The 24,296-nt window shown below is 42.7% G+C and overlaps 1 protein-coding gene across 2 annotated transcripts in view; it reads left to right on the top strand.

The window, feature by feature from the left end:
* Positions 1 to 18,519, top strand: part of RPTOR (regulatory associated protein of MTOR complex 1) — a 547,756-nt gene extending 529,237 nt beyond the window's left edge. For both annotated transcript variants that reach the window (XM_036753902.1, XM_036753901.1), the window contains 6 exons: positions 3,505 to 3,611; positions 6,259 to 6,386; positions 12,014 to 12,100; positions 13,317 to 13,433; positions 14,382 to 14,511; positions 15,703 to 18,519. In XM_036753902.1, the coding sequence (XP_036609797.1) occupies positions 3,505 to 3,611; positions 6,259 to 6,386; positions 12,014 to 12,100; positions 13,317 to 13,433; positions 14,382 to 14,511; positions 15,703 to 15,771 (638 nt within the window). In that variant the 3' untranslated portion in view covers positions 15,772 to 18,519. The remainder of the gene's footprint in view (positions 1 to 3,504; positions 3,612 to 6,258; positions 6,387 to 12,013; positions 12,101 to 13,316; positions 13,434 to 14,381; positions 14,512 to 15,702) is intronic.
* Positions 18,520 to 24,296: the final 5,777 nt, after the last annotated feature.

Below are 24,296 nucleotides of genomic sequence, written 5' to 3'. Positions count from 1 at the left end.
ATTCAAAACCAGTAAAACATTAGTTATTTAAGAACCTAGTAGGGAACATTGCAAACCAGACATTGATTCTGCACCTTAAACCTATACCCAAGAATTCACCCACACGAAAGCTTGGTGAAACCGTGTGAATTAGAATTATAGGATCCTAACTGTTAAAAGCAACGTTAGAGGTCAGCTAGCCCAAACTCCCCCTCTCCACCCTCATGCCTCCTTTCCTCATCTCCCTGACTGGTCCAGGTCGTCTGTCCTCAAACAGAACCACTCTGGTTCTTGAGAATGCGCTCTACCAGGGCAGACCATTACATCGGTGGATAGCTATAGAGTGGGACTTTTACTACATTGGTGTCAATGCTAGGCTTCTATTAATGCTGCCCAAGATTGCATTACCTTTTTGTCAGTCAGATCAGTGCCTAGCCCGTAGTAAGCCCTCTATAAACATTAGTTGAATGAAAACTCCATCTCCTGCCAGGACTAGTGATGCATGCCTGTGATTACCAGGGAAGCATAGGCTAACGAATCTATTGAGTGAGCTGCAGTGGCCTAACTCAATCAGATGTCCACACTAAATTGGGCATTAATAGAGACAGCTAGGTGGTACAGTGTAAAGAGTGCTGGGCCTAGAGTTAGGAAGACCTGAGTTCAAATCCAGCCTCAGATACTTACTAGCTGTGTGATCCTGGGCAAATCACCCAACCTCTGTTTACTTCGGTTTCCTCAACTGCAAAATGGGGATAAAAACAGCACCTACCTCCCAGGGTTGTTAGGATCGAATGAGACAATATTTGTAAAGCACTGAGCATGTGGTAGGTGGTAATACAAATTTTTATTACCTTCTCTTCCCGTCTGAGAGCAGAGGACCACCAGGAGTGGTCTTACTACTTAAGGAAGAGTGAATCGGCCCAGATCAGAAATGGATCAGGTCAAAGGTCCCATGCCAATAGTGGGATTGGCCTATGAGTACCCCCTGTACTTCTAACCAGGGCAAGATAGGGAGACCCAGTCTTTGAAAATAAGAAAAAGGAAATAGTATTCTAATTAATAGGAATGTCCAGCAATTTTCATGTGTTTCATTCCCTGGGATTGCCTGTTCCACTCATTTTATCAGCATCATCAGAAGGCTTAATTCATATCATTCATTCCCCAGGGTAATTTCCTCAGGCTCTACACAAAGTAGAGAGTAAAGGAGTTATTCTTCACAAATAACTATCTAGTGGTATCCCATGTACTGAGAAGACTTCATGTTCTCCATCTCAGCTGTACAAGGACAGGCAGCAATGCGTTAGAAATGGAAAGCATTTTTTAAAAAAGTATATATTCTTCCTCCAAGGTACTAGAACCTGCCAGCCAACCATGTTTTGAAATTTATCTCCAGTTTCTCAGGCCAAGAATTATTTTCATGCATGAAGGAACTTGTGAGTAGAACTCTATCCAGGAAAGCATCAAATATGAGGTCAGCCTGCCTCCCAACACCAGAAGTGAAAAATAATTGATAATTGATTCTGCCTTCAAAGTAAACCATTTAAGCATCTTCTAGGGAAACTCTCAGCTAGTGTAAACAAGCCCTTTAAAATGAAACATATAGAGAATGGTTTTATTAATTATGTTTGTATGGAGATGGTTATGTATTGGACAAGTCTTGGTGGCCTGGGTAGGCAGTATGTCCCAAAGTGAATATCTTTTGGGGCTAATTTAGGGATATTTACATATGGAGGAATACAGAAGTTTGGCTGTTTCATGTACCAGTTTGCCCGTCTACCAAACAGTAGAATCATTTCAGGCCCTTCTAAAAGCAAATGACATGTCAGCCTGGTACATTCTACCCCACTTCAAAGATGCTCACAATGGTTTCTGTGACATATTCACTCAGTTGCTCCATCTTATTATTTCTGCCACTTCAACATCCCTCTACTCATACTGCAACCACTCTAGTCTAGGTCCTCATTATTTCCTTCCTGGATGATTGCAAATGCCTCCTAATAGGTGTCCCTGCTTCTGGTCTATCACTTCTCCAGTCCATCTTCTACACTGTTGCCAAAGTGATGGTATGGTACAGAAGCCCAGATCTGACCATGCTACCACTTTGCTCAAGAAGCCATTAGGTTAAAATATAGTCTCCTAGCTGTGGCATTTAAAATTCTTTCAAGGTCCATTGAAAGCTGGCTTGCTAGCCATCAGGCTTTCAAGCTGATTACACATTACTCCACCTAACATACTCTATTCTCCAGGCAAACCGGCTACATTTACTGTATGGTCATATTGTATTCCTCTAGTAGAATATAAGCTCCTTGAGGACATAGACCATCTCAAAAATGTGTATGTGTGTGTATGTCCAGCACCCAACACAGTGTCTGACACATAACAGACACTTAATAAACACTTAATAAATCCTTGTTTGTCCTTCATTTGATTACCCACAAAGGTTAAAATTCCATTCTAGAGGTTGTTTTTTTTTTTTCTGGAGAGCTAAAATAGGTCCAATCACTGCTTCAACAAGCTCTCTTATAATTACAGGGAGTAGGGGTAGGGGAGTGGGAAGGGAGAAGAGGTAGGGAGTGTTCCCTACTATGAGATCAGATACTTCAGAAGAAATGGACAGTATTTAAATGTTCATTCACACACAACCGTCCATTTGATGAGTGTTTGGTAAATCTTCTTGAGTTTCCAAACCAGGCAATCTATGAGAATGGAGAACCTGTGTGTTGTTTTGTTTAGTCTGGCATGATTGACAGTAGGTGGCAACATTACCAACAAACTATGTAAAAGAAGCAGTATAAAGATGATTATCCAAGAAAAAACGTATGACCAGAAAAGAAAGCAGGTCAGTCATGAGCCCCAAGAGAAGGATAACTGCTGGCACACATGGTGTACTACAGTAGTAGCTACAGATGTCAAGAGATCTAGAGCAAGAGCCCCAACATGTTGGGTAAACCCACAGTGGAGGACTTAGGAAGAAAATGGACCTAAGGGTCACATGCTGAGAAGGCATGGATGGAACATGATCCACACCATTGGAGGAAGGCCCCATATCCTTGAGATCTCAGGTCCATCAGAGCATCAAATATGAGGTTGCTATCTCCTATCTCTTAAACTAGTCCATTTCTTCTAGCACATCCTTGACCCTGAAAGTCTAGCAAAGTCATTCCATTTTTTTCTTTCTTAGGCTATTCACCCCAAACAGTTTCTAGTACACAGTGCCTAACACATAGTAAACACTTAATAAGTATGTTGACTTGTTGATATGTGCGTTATAGGAGCCCAAACAGGACTCAAGGTTAACCTTTTATAAATTTTATAAATACTCAAAAGAGTATGTTTGCCCTTCTTTGGGATCTAGATCCTGACCTCAGAAAACAAATTTTGTTTTAGTCAGTTTCATGAGGGTTTTGGAAATGTTTCACTAAATGCCCTGATTGCATTCCCAAGGCTTGCTTTCACCTATGATCCTCCAAATAAGTGCTGAATGAATTCTCCATTAATGCATACTTACTCTTTGTTTCTGTTTAGGAGCAGGTATGGTAGTGGACTGGGAGCAAGAGACTGGCCTCCTCATGACCTCAGGAGATGTACGGATTATCCGAATCTGGGACACAGATAGAGAGATGAAAGTGCAGGTAAAGAATTCTGTGCTTGTCTTGGCTGGTGGAACATGTTAGCCTCCTCCTTTGACCATTGTTGTAGAACCCTGGCATTTCTCCCAATTCCAGTGATGCCGAAGAGACGCATCAGCTATTCTCCTAAGAGGTTTCAGATCCAGAGTGTTAGGTAATCAGTGGTAGGATCATAGATTCAGATCTGGAAGGAACCTTCAAAGTCACTTTGTCCCACTCCCCCATTTATAGTTGAGGAAAAGTGAGGCCTAAGGTCATATAAGTAATAAGTCATAGAATCCGGATTCGAACTCAGATCCTGTATTTCCAAATCCAGCCTTCTTCATACTACTTCACAGGTAATATGGACCATTATCATCTTAATTTTCTTCTTTTTTTTTTTTTCCTGAAAGTTCAATTCTGCCTTCAAATCTCTCTTAAGGTCCCTCTTCTATTTGTGATTGTAGAGAAATAGATTCTACCCTTCCAAGCAATGTTTCATCATCAAAAGGGAGTTGTGGTAAAACTTAAATTATTTCAGGGGAGGAGGCAAGTTCTGCAGGAAGAAAACCTTCACTATTGGGGACAAATGAGGACTAGACTTCAAAGCTTTTAGAAATTAATTACCCCTGGATGAACATTAATTATGACACTTTGACCCTGCATTGCAGCATAATTAAGCCTATGCTAATACTAATTATTTCCAAATATTATTTTATCTGTGTAAATTAGGGAACATCAGAAATCAGTAGGGTGAAAATATTTTAAATTAGAATGATTAATTATTCGACTGTGTGCTTCTGAAAACATTTTTTATTTTCAGTTTTAATAAAGAGAGAGAGAGAAGCAAATTAGTTTTGCTCAAGACACTCTGGAAAGTTGACAGAGGGCCAAGAAGGGAGGAAAGAGAGCTAACGCAGGTCTGGTCAGAAGCAGCAGAGGGAGGAGAGGCAGATGCTGCTCTTAGATTAGTGTTTGAGATGGTTTCAGGGTGCAGGGGTTTCCTTTTTCCCCGGAACTCCATGAGATGAGAATTTTTCTAAGGGTGAGACTTTTCTCTAGGGGAAAATAGTTGTTTTCCAGCCACTCTCAACTTACATCCTTGACCAACTTGGATCCCCTGCCATTGTCAGAGAGGGACGGGTAGAGCGCATGTGCTCCCATAATCAAAATAGAAAGGAGGTGTGAAGTGAGCTAATGTGATGTGAGGAGGGCCTGATTATTTCCCAGTTGTTAGAAGCTGCCCTTCCTTTTGGAGCTGTTAAATTAAAACTATTTTTCTTTCTCACCGTTATTTCCTTTCTGTGGCAGGCAATATTCTCATTGGTGGCCACGTGTGCACCTGGTGGGGAACTGCAGCCTGCAGAATTACCACCTAGGGCCCTGGCCCGATAGCACCACCTTTACACTCTGCATTCTCATCCCCCGGACACCTTTGACCTTCTATTTTGGAACTTGTCATCTGTTGTTTTACACTCCCTCTTGTTATTAAGTCACTGCCAGTGGAACTGCACAGCTCTAATTGGCATCTTTTTCTGGAGAAGTTGTTATTCCTGTTAGGAAAATGTTCCCCTGAAATGACAGATTTTTTTTTTGTTAGTAAAATACAATTCCTACACTGAGGAAGTCGCCCTCAGCCACAGAGAGAACTTGGCTTCCCTGGAGGTTTTGTTTCTTCATCTTTGTTTGAAAGGCCTCTGCTAAGGCATAGAGCAGATCGAGAGATACAGAAAAGCTTCCCTTCGCTAAGCAGTGGTTTTATCTATTTGAGTTTCCCTTCCTATCCCCTGGTAGTATTTTCTTTCATAGAGATATACAGATGCTAATTACAGATTTGTACTCTGGTTTGATGCGTAGAAAAATAGTATTCTTTAATGGGAGCTCCTGGTTAAAGTGATAATCTCTTGCTTTTTATATATGTTGGAGTTCTTTTTCTATATGTCTATTAGTTGCAAAATCTTTTCATATTCCTGAAAGCATTTTTTCTCTCCTGTGGCCCATTTTTTTTTTGTCTTCTGCTCTTTCCTGTCAAGCATTTATTACCACTCCTGCCCTTCCAGCCACATTTATGACCATCAGGAAGGGAGGGGGAGAGATGCTTTATAGGAAGGAAAATTCCTCCTGGAGATTTTCCTTAACTAATTAGAAGTTTTAGGAGGAGATAACGAGGCCTCTTCCCTGCCAAATGTGCTTTGTCTTTCTTTTTAGAAAGGGGGGAATATGTTGTTAGAAAGTTTAATTGGACCTGAAAGACAGTCATTACTAGATTGTGTCTGTGAGCTACGTGGTCTCCTGGGAGATGCATGTTTATAGCTTTTCCTTTCCAGGCTGGTGGAGCTGAGGTACAATTGACCTATCATTCATACTGTGGGGATGCATGTCTCTGTGCTCTTAGAGTTTTCTTACTTTTCTCTTCTGTTACTAGGTTCCTCAAGACTTTCTCACTACTTCTCTGGAAGGACATAATATCCCCGAATGTCACACAACAAGGGAGGGGATGGGTTTCAATCAATAAATACAATGCCAGGTTATTTTTGGAAAGACCTATAGGGGATCAGTCGGATAGGTCCTTCAGCATTCTCAAGAAGCCCCTGGGAATACTCCTTATGAGAGGATTACACTTAGATGCTCCGCAGTTGTCTACATTGTGATCTCTCTGTTTGTACCTTAGGATATCCCCACGGGTGCAGACAGCTGTGTGACAAGCCTGTCCTGTGACTCGCACCGTTCACTCATCGTGGCCGGCCTTGGCGATGGCTCCATTCGGGTCTATGATAGGAGAATGGCACTCAGTGAATGGTAACTCACTCTCCTGCCCTCAACTGTTAGTGGTTTTTCTGCTAGGCTCACTCCAACTGCTACCATGGAAATTCGCGGTCAGTTCTGGGGCATGTTTCTTTGTATTTCTAGGGCCTGCTTTCCTCAGGTATTCACAGCTCTTACAGATGCTAAATATGAGGCGTTTAGAAAGACAGGACAGTGTTCAAAAAACCGACCAGGTAGATTCCCTGCCCGAGAGGTTACTGGTCAGAATTTCAGGTGCTCAGTCTGCCGCTGTTTCCCTCATCTCACTGAAAGAGATTTCATGTACTTCTTGGCAAAGGTCTGAAAATAGAACATAACCCTTGCAGTACAACTCTCTAGAGTATCCGGCCATAAATGCTGGACTGAAAAATCTTGTAGAAGCTATGAGAGCTTCCATTCAAATTCACCTAAGAGCCTATCATGTGCTCAATTGTAAGAATACACAGATACCAAGAAAAGAATTCTTCCTTCTGGGAGCTTACCTTCTCATAGGGGCATGTACCCAACATGTTATTACACAAAGAAGCATGATACGAGTTAGGAAGGGAAAATGAGGAGGAAAAGATCCCTGCGATCTGTGGTAGAGAAGATGTAGTGAAATGAGGAAACCACTGTAGAAGAAACATAAAGCAGATTTCATGCATGCCCTGTGGGAACCTTATGATCAAGTTGGTAACACTTAATTGCTAAACTATGTGATGCTATTCAGTAATTCAGTGTAGCAAACATTTATTAAACACCTACTGCATGCCAAGCCTCAGCCTTGGATCACTCCCACCGTCTGCTGCCTTCACTCCTATACATGTGCTGCTGAACAAAGGTGCAGAAAATCACATGACCATTCTGACTGAGTCCACTACAAATTTATGTTACACAACTTCAACTGGGCCCTCACAGATGCTAGGCAATCCTATTCTACCTCCCTTATCAACTCAATATCCCACTTTCCACAATGTCTCTTCCAGACCTTCTCATCCCTCCTCAAACCTCCTGTGGCTCCCCCTCTCCTCACCCTCTCAGCTAAGAATCTTGCCTCATATTTCCTGAAAAAACTCCCACCCCTCTCTCACATACAGAGTTATCTTCTGCCGCCATTTCTTCCTTCACCCCGTCTCACACAAAGTGGCCCTCCACCTGCACAAGGGATTCCATTCCATCCTAGTAGATTGCTCCCTCTCTCATTTCCACTCACTTATCTTCAGTCTCTCCCTGTCTAGTGGCTACTTACATACTCCCCACAAACCCGGCCATGTCTCCCCTCCATCTTAAAAAAAAAACCCTCTCTTGATTCTTCCATCTCCACTGTCATCTCATATCTCTTCTGCCTTTTGTGGCTAAGCTCCTTGAGAAGGCAGTCTACAATAGGTGCTTCCACTTCCTCTTCTTAACTCTCCACAGCCTTCCGACTTCATCATTCACCTGAAATTGTGCTTTCCAGAATGACCAATGATCTCTTAATTGCTAAATGCAGTGACTTTTTCTCCTTATTCATCCTTCTTGACCTGCCCTTTGCCACTATCAGTTACCCTCTTCTCCTGGAATATACTGGCTTCTCTAGGCATCTAGGACAATACTCTTTCCTGAGTTGCTTCTGCTGGATCTTCACCCAGGTCAAACCCACATGGCAGAGCTCTGTTCTGGACTCTCTTCTCTTCTCCCAGTACAACTACTTCACCTGGTGATCCTATCAGTTTCCATGGATTCTGTTATCATCTCTATGCTGAGGATTCTGAAATCCACTTATCCAGACCTCCAGGCTCACATTTCCAACTGCCTTTCAGACATCTCAACCTGGATGTCTAATTCTAAGCTCAACATGTCCAAGGATGGATTCGTTGTCCTTCTTCCCAAATCCTCTCCTCTTCCACACTTCCCTATTACTGTCAAGGGCATCACCATCCCCTGAGTTCTCCAGGTTTGAAACCTGGGTGTCATTCTTAACTCCTCACTGTCACTCACCCCCATCTCCAGTCTGTTGCCAAGGGCTGTTGATTTCACCTTTGCAACATCTTTCAAATATGTTCTGTTCTCTGATACTGCCACCACCCTAGTACAGGCCCTCATCAGTTCTTGCCTAGATTACTGCAGTAGCCTTCTGGATGGTCTCCCTGCCACAAGTCTGTCCACTCCAGTCCATTCTCCATCCAGCCACCAAAGTGATATTCCTAAAGTGCAGATCTGACTTTGTCATCCCAGTACTCAGTAAGCTTCATGGCTCCCTGTCATCTCCCTTGTCAAATATAAAATCCTCGGGTGTTCAAAACCTTCATACCTTAGTCTCTCCCTATCTTTCCAGTCTTCTTATTGTGCCTTACAATACCCCCCACCCCAACCATACTGTTCGGTCCAGTGACACTGGCCTCCTTGCTCCTCAGACAAGGCATTCTCATCTCCAAGCTCAGGCATTTCTTCTGGCTGTCCTCAGTGCCTGCAGTCCTCTCTCTCCTCATCTTTGCTTCCTGGCTTTAAGTCTCAGCTTAAATCTTACCATCTACAGGTAAGATTTCTAGTGCCTTCCCTTTCTTTGCATGTTGTTTTCCCTATAGACTCTGAGCTCCTTGAGGGCAGGAACTGTTCTTTGCCTTTCTTTGTATCCCCAGCACTTAGCACAGTGCCTGGCACCTAGTGGGCACTTAAATGCTTATTGACTGATTGAATGACTAACCAAAGATGGCACTTAATTATTTTTAACCTTTACCTTCAAGTAATCAGAATTTTTATTATTGCCTGGTATTTCAATGTATAGGTATAACATAAAATCACCAGTCTCAGCTTCTAGAGCATGGACAGGTCTGACCATTTCACTTCTCTGATTTAAAAAAAAAAAACCTTCAGTGAACCCTGACTTGCCTCTAGGAAAAAATACAAATGCCTCAGCCTGGCAGGTAAAGCCTTTCACACTTACTTTTCCAGATTAATAAGTTATTCACCTTCACAAACTTTATGTTCTAGCCAAACTAGCTTGCCAGCTATTTCCAAAACCTAGCACTTCTCTGGCCTTTTCACCACCTTCACACAAGCATTCATCACTCATGTCTAAAATCTCTAATTCCTACTAATTTCCCACTTCTTTGGGCAGTTTCTTCAAGGCTCAGCTTAGGTGCCACCTCTTAGGCAAAGCCTTTCTGAATCTTCCCAGTGAGCTCGCTGGTTCTCGTTTTCTCTCTTTATCTCTGTCTGTCTGTCTCTCTCTCTCTCTCTCTCAGTGTCTCTTGTTTTTCTCTCTCTCTGTCTCTGCTCTCTCCCCTTTTCTCCTTCTCTCCCTCTCCCCCCAATCAGTTTTCTTTAACCTCTACTTATTTATGTAAATATTGTGTCTTCCACCACCCCAAGAATGTAAGCTCCCTGAGGGCAAGAACTGCTTCCTTTTTGTCTTTTTATAGTGTCTAGTAAAAGTTTAACAAAGGTTTAATGAATTGGCTTCTCAGCCGGCTAACATCCCAAGCTGACTGAATGGAGCCCAGCAATGCCCTGTTGCACTGTAGAGTAAATGATCATGACTGCGTTCTCAGGGAGAAGGAGAAAAAGTATGTTCCACTTCATCTTTTGAGCATGTGTTGCCTCCCTGCCCCAAAGTTTCAGTGATTCCCTCCCTTTGCCCACAAATAAACACCTGAGTCTGATCTTCCAGGTCCTTCCCAACCTCCGTCCTGTGACTGACTATCCATCATGAACGTTATATTCAAACCAGTCTCTTTTTCAAAAATGTGTTTGTTGTCACTTCTGAGCCTTTGTCCATGCCATGTCACATGCTTTCACCTTCATCTCTGCCTCACCACATACGAGGCTCAGCTCAAGCCCCACCCAGGAATCCGATGGTCTCTCCTTCCTCTCTTGTTCTACAGCGCTGTAACACTCAGACCCATCATCGTGTAGTGAATTGGACTAGTATTTACATATTTTTCATATGTAGGTCTTGTCTCCTTAACTCTCTCCTAAGAGTAAAAGTTCCTTAAGAACAGAAACTATCTCATGCTTCTTTCGTCCCTTGCAATGCTTAATGACGTGTAATCAGAAAATCATAGAGACGGATTGGTAGGAATGCTAGAGACCAGCTAGACCTATTCTTTCATCTCATAGCTTAGGAAACTCAGGCCCAAAGGGGTTAAATGACTTTCCCAGGGTCACACTGTCAGTGAGGTAGAAGCCATATTTATTGGGAACAGGACCAAACTTGCTTGACTGAGTGAGCATCCAGCATAAAGCTGGACCAGAATTACTTTGAAAAACAATCAAGCATTGACTCAGTAGTCTACTGAGAAATGTGCTCTTTTATACTTTCCCACTGGGAACCATTTAGTCTTGGATAAGACTAAAAAAAAGTTTAAAAAGAAACAGGAATCTCATTAGGTCACTCTAGGTCCATTTGTAAGATTCCCAACACAAGAAAAACACTGCCTTCCTTTGGTGCCCTTAACAGGAGAGCCCATACAGTGGACAGACACAGCAGCCACCTTCGCCTGATTAGAAAAGGCGGGTAAAGTTGTGACATTTCCACCACCTGGCTAGAAGCAAACAGACTTAGTGGTCAAAGTTCCAAGTCAGAAGACCTAGGTTCTAGTCCTGTCTCATTAATGACCTTTGACACATCACTTATATATCTCAGTTTCAAGACGTATAAAGCACAGAATTTCGTTCCTGCTTTTCATTGTTCTGCTGGCATTTTGTGAGAATAATTTAGATATTGAGATTTTGTGCGTGTGCGTGTGTGTGTGTGTGTGTGTGTGTGTGTGTGTGTGTGTGAGCACATCTGCGTGCGTGCGTGTGTGTGTGTGCGCGAGCACATCTGCGTGCGTGCATGTATGCATGTGTCTGTTGGAAGCATTTGAAGGTTTTTAGGAGAAAGATGCTATAGAAGTATAAGGCCTCTCAGCAACAGACTCAAATGGAGCAGATAATTTGAAGAAAACACTGAAGGAGAAAATGGGATTTGGGCTTTTACCCCTTCTCCCTTGACCTACAATTTTTGCAAGAGGAAAGGACTTGAAAACAGAGTTGGGACCTTGTCCCCGTGGCAGACCCACCAAATTCCCTTAAGGCAAAATTACAAGGTAGTATTAGGATATTGCTGGTCTCTCTTTCTCCCCTGGACATTTCAAAAGTTATTGATTACCCCAAAGACCACCCAGGCCTACCCATGTGACCCTGTGCGAATCACTTAACCCCTGCCTACCTCAGTTTCCTCACAGTAAAATGGGGGTAATAATAGCACCCAGAGTTGTTGCAAGGATCAAATGAGATATTTGCACGGTGTTTGGCACAGAGACTGATACATAGTAGGTGTTTAATAAATGCTTATTTCTTTCCTTTCTGATTAATTACGCCATTACCCTCAAAACAGAATGAAGGTACAGGTAACTGCCCAAACTTTCATGTCATTTTAGTTCCTGCACCTTGGGGAGCAAGGGAAAGTACAGACCTGTTTTTCTCCTATAACATTTTACCAGCCAACTCCCAAACTTGTGGTAAGAAGGAATGTTCGGTTGGTTTTTCCATGATAGCCCCCTCATTGTACCCATCAAGACCAAGAACCACGAGGGTAGACAGAACCTTCTAAGCTGTGCCCAGGTTTTCCAGTCACTAATTGAATGTCAAGAGTTCACCTTCTCCTTTTTCTCTAGCCGAGTTATGACCTACCGTGAGCATACTGCCTGGGTGGTGAAAGCACACCTCCAGAAACATCCCGAGGGCCACATCATGAGCGTCAGGTAATGAGGATGGAATATTTATGAGGTATTTTGCTGTAAAAACATTATTTTCCTCTCCATCAAAAATATGTGTCTGGTATTTAAGTAGCCAGGAAATGATAGCACTTCATTTTGGCATTTCAGGGCAGTCATTAACTTCTGCCTGGGACTGGCCAAAGGGTCACTGCCGAGGGCAGGAGGTTAGTGAGAAAATACGCCTGTGTCTTCCAGCCTGGCTGGCCTTGCTTGTCGAATTCTCCAGGCATTTCCTTGGCTAAGCTTCATTGCTATCAGAAAAGGGAACAAAGCAGGGAAACATACCAAGGGAGCAGGTGAAATGCCTTCCACAGAGCATTTGTCCCCCTTTCTCAAAAATCGCCTTTCTCCCCTTCCACACATCAGGCAGACAGACTCTAAGGAGGAAGATGGAGCAGTATGTGTCTGCTGGGCATATTGTCGTGCAGGATTACTTCACCATCTAGCAATTTTCTGCTCATAAATCCATGTCTGTTGCTTGGTAAATACTGTGCTGAGAGTAGTGAATATTTATTTGCCCATTAAAGGGACAGCAGAATGTAATTTACTATCACAAAGCTACCACACCTTCTTCACAGAGCTGTTCTTTTCTTACTTGTGGAAGGCAGGTGGGTATTAAAACTCTCCTCTAATGGAAAGGGGGCTTAACACCATGGCTGTCAGATGTGTGCTGTCATCGTGTCATTGCTCCCAATCCCACAGAATCTAATCTTCCTGACAAAATAGAAAAGAAATAATCCACGCTCTCCTTATTTGGCATTTTTTCCAGAACCAAAGAGGATTCATACCTTCTAGAATGGACAGTGACAGTTGCCGATCCCTAGCTACCCCACACCTCTTTCTCTTACACAAGAAGGAAAGAAAATGAGCAGCTCCCACAACCCTGGCTTCCCAAATGAGTGGCATTTAAAAGAATGCCAGACTTTCCATGTTATTTAATTGACTATCGTTCAGAGTCCAGGATATTTTGGCCTTATGCAATATTTATGTAAATAGAGAATCAGAGTCTTTTTTCATGTGCCAGAATAAAGGGTCTTATTCCAGGTTTAAGATTGCACCTGAATCCCTACAGTCCTGGCTGTCAGTACTTGGTGAAGTGTCCTGGCCCAGGAAGGTACCCACAATCTGCTCCATTGTCAAGAAGATTCCTTCCATCAGACTGGTCCAAATTATAATGCTTGAAAATGTTCCCTCTTGGCAGTGTCAATGGAGATGTACGTTTCTTTGACCCCCGAATGCCTGAGTCTGTGAATGCCCTCCAAATAGTGAAAGGACTGACGGCCCTCGACATTCACCCACAGGCAAATTTGTTTGCATGGTAGGTGCCAGTCTTCTGTCTTCCCTCCCCAACAATCTTCCTTCAGTGCAAGAGAGAGAGAAAAAATGTCATCCTCCCCCCCACCCCCACCCATCACACACTCCCACACTGTTAAGTCCCCAAGAGGAAGAGAAAGTGGAGTCCTTGCGTTCCACTCTATCATCCATAAAGAAGATGCGGAGCTTCTAGGTATCATGGGCTCCACCTTCATTGCCTCAGTGTAAATAGCAGTTGCACTAGGGAGGAAATGTTTATAACGTCATGAACAAAGAAGCTAAAGTTTCTACTTCCCTCTTGCCCTATGAAAGCGCTAGGAATTCCAGCATCCTCGGAGCTGAGGAACTCAAAGGTGAGAAGAAAGAAATGATAGATGACAAAGACAACAACCAAATTCCTCTATCCTAGCTTAGGATGGGAGAGTAGGGGGCAGTAGTTTCTGAGCCATCAGTTAGTGCCTAGCCCCAGTTTCCCCTCTGTCTGGCTTTGTCTCGCATCCGCTGAAATTGGATCTGACCACCTTTACATATGGGGATCTTATTCAAAAGTTCCCAAGATTTTAGAGAGGCACAAAGGTCCGTCTCTCAAGAGAGATTGCTGAGCCCCAGCATCCATATCATGAAGGACACAAGAAAAATCTATCTCCCGGCCTTCTGTACTGAGGAACAGTGTTATTCTAAGGGAAGACAGTTTTAATCCAGGCCCAGCAGTATATCTTTTCCAGCAGTCTCTAACTGAATTGAAGAGAAGATCTATTTGTCTGCATTGCTGTTCACTCCTTCTGCCCATTTCTAGGAGTGGCTGAGGCAAGGCACGGAGGAAAAGAATTTGGTTTAGATCCCTCTTGCCCGTGTTTCACCCCCCTACCCCACCCCAGCCACATACACACACACGTGTGCAAAAAAATAAACAGTCTTGACTCACACATGCTCTCTCCTTCCTGCCCCTCAGTGGCTCCATGAACCAGTTCACTGCTATCTACAATGGGAATGGAGAGCTGATCAACAACATTAAATACTATGACGGGTTTATGGGACAGAGAGTCGGAGCCATCAGCTGCCTGGCCTTCCACCCGCACTGGGTCTGTATCCTCACATCAGGATTTCTGTGCTTGAGTAAATGCTTTGCTTTGTTAAACTGGACGTGTGCTGACCCCCAAGCAGAACCAGCCCCTGTCTCCCTGTACCAAGCAGCAGCATCCACTCAGCTGTGCTCCTGGAGTAACCCCAGCCTCGCCCACCTGAGTTCTGGGGCCAGTAAACCCCGTGAATAAATGATCTGTGCCTATATTCTCCTGCCCCCATTTACCTCCTGAGAATCCCAGGAAGCTGACTATATTGCTGAATAAAAGACAGCTCGTGGAGCTCTTCAGGACAGACACTATTGTGGATACATTAACCTTGAACATAAGCTCAAAAGCAGGAAAATCAGCTTCATTTGGCCTTCTCGTGAAATGAACCCAATACGCCTCAGCAAACAATGAATGATGTTAGACTATCTTCCTGCTCCCACTTTCTCCTTACGAAAGCACCCCAACAAAATCAGTAGAGTTAATGATGTCCAGCCTTACCACTAATAATAATCCATTCATGTAGTCATTTATTGTATCTTTTTTTAAATTAACCTTCTTCCAGTCTGAAACTCAAACTCAGAGGTTTTTAACCATTTTTGTACTCCTTGGGCAGTCTGCTGAAGCTTATGGACCCCTTCTCAGAATAATGTTATTAAATGCAAAAATAAAATGCATAAGTATCACCATGAAAATTAATTGTATTAAAATACTGTTATCATAATATTTTTAAAAATGTTACAGACCCAAGTTAACAACCCCTGCTCTAGAGGATTCTAGACCCAAGATTTCTGCTGAAATGTATTGGATGAAATACACAGAATTTGTCCCCATAGGATTAGCCTAGAAAGAAAAATGCTAGGCACTATGGGTAATATGCAAATCCCCCATAATGGAAGACAGGTAATGCATTGTCCCAGCTACAAGCTGTCAGCTAATAGCACCATCATTTCTGGGCCTGCCTGGAATAGCAATGTGTACAGTAGGATTAATGAAGACCCTTAGGTGAGAGACAGACTGTGCGTACCATGGCAGTTTGCACCTTCTTAGATCCATTTAGGATCAGGATAACCAGAGGACTTCATAAGTGATTTGCATATTGCTGCCCATAACCCTCTTTTGTCCTCTGCGTCTCTATGCATGGGTGAGAGCGTGGGCTGAGCAAGCTGTTTATTCCTCTCTCGTTTGCTTTCTCTTGGGCAGCCTCATTTGGCGGTTGGAAGCAATGACTACTACATCTCGGTGTACTCCGTGGAGAAGCGCATCAGATAACAGGAACCTGCAGCCTCCCCAGGGATGGGGAGTCCTTCCCAGGCAGGGCTGTATCTCTCCTGTCGTGTACATAGTGAAATGATCGACTTGAATGTTTAGTGTTGGCTGCTGCTGCAACCTGTAACTTGAACATTTTTTTCTTCTGACTTAGCTACTGATGATTTGAGGAGAGACAGTTGCCTGCTTTCTTTTGTTTTTGCTATAATGTCTAGAAAGTACAGGAAAGGAAGGGGATTTTTGTTCTTTTTGTTTTGATGGTTGCTTCTCTGCTAAGAACACAACTTCCCGGCTCAAAGGACTTGAACAAACCACACCTGTTTTGTTTTTGTTGCCATTTTGGTTGAGGTTTTTTGTTGTTGTGTTTGGGTTTTTTAGGGGGGGGGGGGAAGATCCCATTAGTTTTGTGTATTTTTATTTTGCCAGAATATTAGCTAGCAAATAGCTGAAAGACCGAAGTCCAGACTGGCCAGGGGCTCACGTGCAGGGAAGAGCAAGCATGCCCCACATCTGTCTCTGCAGACAGCAATGCCTGATCTGGCCATCCGTGGAACGAGCCCCGGACACTGGGCAGTTGTGATGAAGCCAGGAGACAATGAGCCATCCATGCAGCTTCTCCCCATTTCTCTCCCTTCCTACACAGAGTCAGGAATGTGCTCAGCTTACTGAGAATGTTTGAGGGTGGGAGGTAGGAAAGACCAAGAAAAAGACCACGTGGAAACATCCTACTTGAACTGTGCATATGAATGGGAACCCCAAGCAAGGCAACCTTAATGTAAGGAAATGGGGATGATGTGTGATTGAGCGGCTCTCCCTGGCTGGTAGGAGTGCCTGTGTGGGCATGATGAGGGACAAGATTGTGCACCTTCACCTTCTTCCTGGCAGCCCTACTCTGACTCTGCTTTTTAAGTTGTTCTCCTTCCTCACACAAACAAATCCCATCAGCACAAGGTGCTTTGCTGGCTCTGGACAGATGACAGAACCCCTTGGTTGTTATAGCTGCTGCCTTAAACCACCGGGTTTCATTTCTTGCAGAAGTACTAATATTCAGATTACTGGCAGGCTCGGTAATTATATACCCAGGAGCATGCCTATCAGCTTGTGTGCCCACATGTGCATGCTTATGTGTACAAGAATAGACAAGCAACTGTACTCTTGAGTCACAGTGGGTTAATGATGGGTCATTTTTCCAGGACAACACATTCCCTCATTCCTGGTCCTTTCCTCCCATATCCTGGTATAACTAAGATATGCATCTTGCAGTCTGTAATGCAAAAGAGACTTCCCCGGTGATTGCTTTAGGGTATGGGTGTGTAGGGGCGTATGTCTGTGTGTGTGTGTGTGTGTGTGTGTGCACGTGTTTCATGTGAACAGCCTGAGAGAAAGAGATACGGGAGGTATAAAGATAATTTTTTACCCTGTTAGGTGCCAGAAGAATGTAATCTTAAGCAGTGTTTGAGAACAAAAATGGCATTTGCCAAACTTAACCACAATGATGATATTTTGAAAAACGTTTTTTTTTTCCATTTTTCTTTGGGTATCACGATTATTCATAGGCTAACATAGTGGCCTAATTAATTCTGCCAATAATGAGGCCAATAATAGTGGTAAAAAAAAAAGTGATGAAATATTTTTGTTCTCTTTATTATGGAAGGCAGTTCAACCTCAGCTGCAGGATTCTGTCTGATGGAGTTATGACTCTATTGTCAGGGTAAAATGCCAGGGAGAGTCCTTGTCTTGGGTTGCCCCTTGGTGAGTTGGCTGGGAGGGCTCTCCAGAGGAGGTACAGGCCAAATGAATTGCCCCTTCTAGCCACTCTGTAATAAATATGTACCTATTAAAAGAAAAGTCGTTGTAAGATGCTGATGCTGAAATTCATGGTGAGGGAGACCGCCTCCCCACCCAGAATCCAGTTCATCCTCCTGACTAACTGCCTCGGCCTTCTGCAGGAATGAATAGATCAGCTTGAGTAAAATCGTTATGGTATCTAGAGGGCTATAGGGCTCCCCACTCACCTCCATGGCTGGAGAAGGACAAATAGCAAACCATTGTGGAACTTTATATAAATGTAGGTGATTGCATTAACAGTAGCTGGTAGACTCTTGGTAATTTGTGTGAATGATGTGTCTATCAGACTAATATGCTTGTCTTCATTCATTGTGTCCAAATTTAGCATTGAACCAACCACCCTCGACCTAACTGGGGGGTTCAGAGAAAGTCCTGAGGGGGATCTACCATTAGGTGTTAATACAGCTTCTAATCTGCAAATAACTGACTAACAAAGTTGAAACTCAAGAGATTTTTAACCTAATATGCATTTCTCTTTGTTCTGAGACAAAACCATTACCCGGCAAAATGCAGATGGTACCAGAAGGAGAAAAATGGTTTTTCTCTTCCTCCTGCCTGCAGTCTCCAACTCTTTTCCAAGTTGGCACAGCCAGGAGTGACTAAGTAACTTTTACGGTTAGCTTTCATCTAGTGTGTGCGTGCATGTGTGTATCTGTGTGTGTATGCGTGTGTGTGCGTGTGTGTATGCGTGTGCACGTGGGCTGTATTTTCAGAGGTTTGATGCGAAAATTCAATCATGAAGTTAACCAAGGCTCTAGAGAGCGTCCTACCTAAAGGTTCATTTATCTATTTATTTTACAAAAATTAAAATTAAAAAAGACTTTAAAAAAAAACATGGACTTGTAATGTGAAAGTAAGAGCAATGACAAAGAATAAACTGTTAATAAAAAATAAATGCCGAAATAGCCGGTCGTCAGTTTTCTCCTGGAAGGGAGAGATAGAATTGCTTAGCAGCACAACACCAACACCAAGTCACCTCTCCATGGAAATTTAGGACGTACAAATTATTTGGACATTGTCCCATAAGAGCGGCCATGCAATTATGATGATGCCCATTTTGCAAGACTAGGAATCTGAGGGTCACAAAGATGAAGTGACTTGTCCAAAGACAACTCTGTTTGAGAACAGTGGAGACAAGGCAAGATTAGGGGTGGGAGTGGGAGACCATTGTGAGGGTGGACATCCTACAGATACACCAAAGACTGGAAGGACAGATGGCCAAATGAAGAGCTGTACCCACGGGCTCCCCTCATTAAACACATAAAGTCATTCTAGCTGTAACATTCTCCCTCAGTCCATGATGCTGTAGTTTTTATTTAAACTCATTCAGCGTCTTCCTTGGATGATTAGAAACCTTGAGAAGGAAGACCTGATTCAACTAACTCATGCTATGATAGATTGCCAAAGAGAAGTCCCTTATGTTTGATAGCAGACCCAAGCGATAAAAGTGACCTTTTTTAATAAGCCCATGCTGTCTGTTAGGAAAATTCAAGTTCCAAAAGATGTTCACTCCATTGTCATCATTAAAAACTCTTCTTTCTATATTATTGACACCGGGTTAGGTCTAGGTTGGTAGACACAGCTGCTTGTGTGGAAGCAATGTGGAAGAAAATTCTGCATTCTTTGTTTTATGCACAAGTCTGCCAGAAACAATTTTTGTTCATTCAGATTAGCCTAACCTAAATACTTCTGCTTAGAAAAGGAGCTGTAGACAGGTACGCTCATCCCATGACTCTAAAAATTTCGTAACACAACCATTTCAAAATTAGTTATAATATTCAGGACAGTAGACCAGATTCCCCAGGGAGAACAGTTTCAGTGCTCAGGATAAATCTCAGTTAATATTTGACTTCATCAAACAGGATAATAGTCACTTAATAGTTTGTCACATCCTTGGAGGATAATTTGCCTAAGATTACTCAATCTGTCTTTGACCACTCCCTCTGAGGACTGAATTCTGGGTGAATTTAAGAGATACTTCCATTAACTAAGGTCATGGAGGAGACGTTTGATTTCTCCTTCATAGGACAAGTCCAGTTGCTAAATTTGGTGATTTCTAGCTCCTCTCCTTTTTGTCTCCTCTATGTCCTAAAGAACTAAAACCTTTTACTTGTGAGCCTCCTGCCCTGTAGGCCTCCAGGTCTGAATGATGCACCTTTGGCAGCGCACTGTAGAAACCAGCTCTCCAGGCGTCTTCACTTTACTACCCATCTTCCCTCCTCTCCCGAAGAGTTTTCAGTTCTAGAACTGTAAACAGATCAGATCAACACCTCCACTGCTCTGCTATTGGAAAAGGCATGTCAATATACTGTCTTCGATTACCACTTACCCTCCCCCAGTAATTTTCCACTCCAAAATACCCTTTCCTGGCTACCCTCCCCTATAAGTGTAACTCTCCCTTTAATAATTCTTGAGGGCAAAGACTTCCTCTACCTTTTATTTTTGTAACCCCAGTGCTTGGCATATAGTAAGCATCTAATCTTTTGCCATTCATTCATTCTTGTATTTATTCCACCATATTTCTCACATCCATCTCCTCACCACTGGAACAGTCCCATATTGCCTCTTGCCTAGACAACTGCAATAGTTTTCTAATTGATCTCCCTACCTCAGGCATCTCCCCACTCCAATCCATTGTAGACAATGTCATACCCCTACTCAGTAAACTCCAGTGGTAACCGATTGCTCCTACTATTAACTATAAACTACTCTTTTGCTTTTACATCCTTGTACAACATGTCCCCAACCTACCCTTCCAACCTCATTGTACATTATTTCTCTTCTGGCTCTCTATAATCCAGCCAAATTGAACATCATGTTCCCCACATAAAACACTATCTCATTTCCAAGCTTACTTACTGACTGTCCCAGTGTCTAGAATGCAGTCTCTTATTTGAGCCAACTCTTGAAGTAAAGGATTTTTTATTTTACACGTGGAAAGGGCATGTCAATCTACTCTCTTATGTCTCTATTCACACTCCCCCAGTAACTTTCCAATCCAAAATACCCCTTCCTGGCTCCTACCTCCCTATGAGTATAAGTACATCCTCCTTTAACAATCCTTAAAGGGGAGAACTATCTTAGCTTTTGTTTTCCTAACTCCAGGAAAGAATCTTTCTTTACTTCAAGACTCGCCTCAAACACCACCTTCTATGTGAAGCCTTTCTGGATCACCCACCCACTAAAACCCTTCTGCCAAATCTGCATCGTATTTGGTTTTCATTTTTCTGTATATACTTGTCTCCCTCCATTCAGTGTAAGCTCCTGGAACGTAGGGACCTTTCCATTTTTTGTCCTTGTATCTCCAGCTCCTGGTCCATTGGCTTATGATAAATGTTTGTGGATTGGTTGGTTATCCATGATTTGATACATATCAAATTCTACCTCATAAAGATCATTGAGACTTAGTGAGATGGGACTCATTAATAGAATATGTCTTTTAAAGAATATGCCGAATTAAAAACAAAAGAAGTAAAAGAAAAAAAGAGAAGTAGAAGAATCAGTAGCACTGTATAATAGAAAGACCAACTTGTGAAGAAATCCAGGTACCAGAGGAGGAACAAATGGGTGAGAATCAATGAAGGGAGAAAGGAAAGCAATTTTGTTGCATGGGAGGATTATAGGCCGTGAGGACCTCCAGAAACAATAGAGAGAGAGTTAGGAAAACATCACAAATCTGCCCCAGAGGCATGAGGACCTTCCACTCTTCAGACATCTTTGGGTGCTCTCTTGCTGTCTCTGCCAAAAGCAAACCAGCTATCAAGGGTTTTACTTGCCTTGATGAAGAGGGAATATCCCACCCTTCAAAATGTGGGAACAAGGGAACTGCTATTCTGGACCTATGATTCCAACTGATAAGAGGAACAAGTTGCTGAAGTAGATGTGTTCACAACCCCGGGAAGGGATGCTTACCTCTTGGAATCCATGACACAAAGTCAGCCCAAAACAGTTCTAATGAGGAAAAAGAAAAAAGATCATGTGGCTGCCAAAAGAACATAGCTACAGACTGAAATTCATTAACAACATATGTTTAGACAGTGGGAGCAAGAAGCAGGTAAGGATATACATACATACATATAAATATATATATATATATAAGAGTAGCATGATCTTTCTTGTAAGGATATAGTCAAGAATGCCAAAGCTCAGAGTAAGCAAAGATGATGGTGACTGCCAACGGGACCACTTTTTAAAAGATGGGGAGAGGCTTTTAAAGCTGCTTTCGGAGCCAGAAGAATGTCAAAGAAATTGATAGGACCATCCAACTTTTATTTCGTTTTTGCTTTCCTTATTAAGGAGAATCAGTCAATATGCTTTGTTTGGGCTTTCTCCCTGATTAATGAGGCAAAACTCAGGACAGAAAATTAAAAGGAGTTTATAAGTATGTCAAGGTAGCAACAGCAACACGTTGACTGGCTGATTGGGCCAGGTTTTATTGATAACTTTCAAAATGAGATAAAGACAATTCAGATAGGTCAACGTCAGAAAAAGAAATTGGAGCCTTGCATCTCAGTTCCTCCCCGAGGTAGGTGTATGTGATAATTTCCAGGTAAGGAGGTGACTTGACTAAATGATAAATAGGGGACTGGTGACACCTCTCCCTAACACAGACAAGCAGGTCTGGAAACAATGGGTCACTGAATCAGCATAACTTTCAATAAGCAAGCGTTTATTAAGCTCCTACAATGTGCCAGGCACTGTGCCAAGTGCTGTGGTAGTCATTTTACTGCTGAAGAGAAAACAAAAATGGTTGAAGTTCAAGCCAAAGCTAAGTAAAGCATTAGTAATAGAGTACTTAACTGCCTTCAATGAGTTAAAGTGAGGCTGGGATGAATTACATCCCAAGACAACTGGAAGAATTGTGAATTTGTGTGAGTAAATTCTTCTAAGTAAATGTGATTGCTGAACCACAGTCAGTGATCTTTAAAAAACCAGAAGGGGCAGAAGAGGTATCACGAGACTCGAGATAAGCAAACGTTTCCCCAATTTTCAGAAGAAAATCGATGAAGGCTGGATCTTTAAATCACAAGCCTATGAGTTTGACTTTGATTTCTGGAAACTCACTAGCATATTAGTTTTTTTAACAGTCTGTGAACATTTAGAATTGGAAGCATTAATCACTAAAAGGCAGAACAGCTTCAACAGTAACAAACCATGGAAACAGTTCATTTTGGGGGGTGGGGGATCTTTGTAGCAAGTTACTCTGATATCCCAAAAAAATGAGGCATTGACATATATAATAAGAATATATATTCCCCAATGGATAAATGGTCAAAGGAAGAAATCCAAGCTATCAACAGCCATAATAGAAAATGTTTCAAATCACTACTAATAAGAGATGCAAATTAAAACAAATTTGAGGTTCCGTCTCACACTCATCGAGTTGGCAAAAGGGACGTTGGAGGAAAATGGCTATTGGTTTCATTTGCTCTTCCCTGCAGGACAGATTAGGAGCAATATGTGAAAAATGAAGGAGCAAAAGAAAAACTTCCTAACAATTCACATCATCTAAAAGGCCAATTCATTCAATAGTATGACATGGCGTTCTCAGGAAGCAGTGAGTTTCCCAACACTGAAGGTATTTGAGTAAAGTCTGGTGGCCATTTTTCAGGAACATTGTGGAAGGGATTGCTGCTTCAGGTACAGATTGGACTGCCTGACCTCTGAGGTCCCTGCCAACCACAAGATACTATGAGTCTGCATAAACCATGGAGCACCTGCCACCAGAAGCTTGAAAGGACCAAGTACTAGCCTCAAGAGGAAATATATTGTGTCTGCTCTGGTCCCACTCTAAGTAGTCCAGGCCTGCTATATCTCCCACTCAGAGAATTAGGGTAGCCTGAGGGATTTGAATGTCTCTATTATCAGAGGCTTGAGCCCCTAGCAGCTGTATTCCCCAGTGCAAGTCACTGGCACCGGTGCTAGTTACATTTAACCACATAAAAAGGCAGCTTTCACAAAGGGATGTTTACTTCTAAGATACAGCAAGAACAAATGTATAAACATTTTCCCCTATACCTCCAGTGTGTACTCTTCCCTATATAACCTCAGTCTCTGAGAGTATAGGCTCAAAGTTTAGCTCAGTGCCTATATAGCACTGGTCCCATCCAAAGGTGGCATCAATGCCAGATAAATCTTTGTTTTAGCTTTTAATGGCATGGGTCCAAAAAGTCAATCCTAAAGATTGGTCCTTGCCCCTCAGGGCATCGGTGTTAGGCCAGCTGCTAGCTACAACACCAGGATCTGCAATTTTAGGATGCCACAGTTCACTCATGGTGACCTTCCAAACTCAGTGGGTCACAAAGCTCCGCTTCCTTCACCTAGAACAAAGAACAAAAAGGCCGAGGACCCAGGCCCATTTCTCAAGGGTCATATAGTCTCCGAGGAGAGAAGTCCTAAGGCCCTTCCCTTTACCACATAGTCTGTCACTGAGAGCTGTATATGTGAAAAAAAAAAGCCCACTGAGTTCCCTCAGACACGAATAAAGCAAAGAGATAGCCAAAGTTGATTTAGGCTTTTTTGAAGACAATGATAGTTCCGTACAAACGAATAAACAAAAAATCTCCCAAACCTCCATGGTTAGCCAACTGGAACCAATTACAGAATGACCATGCATGTTCCATAGGTTCTCCAAGATACTACCCTTACCTGTCATCACAACTGCCCTTGAAGCCATCTCC

The sequence above is a fragment of the Trichosurus vulpecula genome, chromosome 4, assembly GCF_011100635.1.
Source record: "Trichosurus vulpecula isolate mTriVul1 chromosome 4, mTriVul1.pri, whole genome shotgun sequence".
Lineage (NCBI taxonomy): Eukaryota > Metazoa > Chordata > Mammalia > Diprotodontia > Phalangeridae > Trichosurus > Trichosurus vulpecula.
This window is presented reverse-complemented; position numbering and strand designations above follow the sequence as displayed.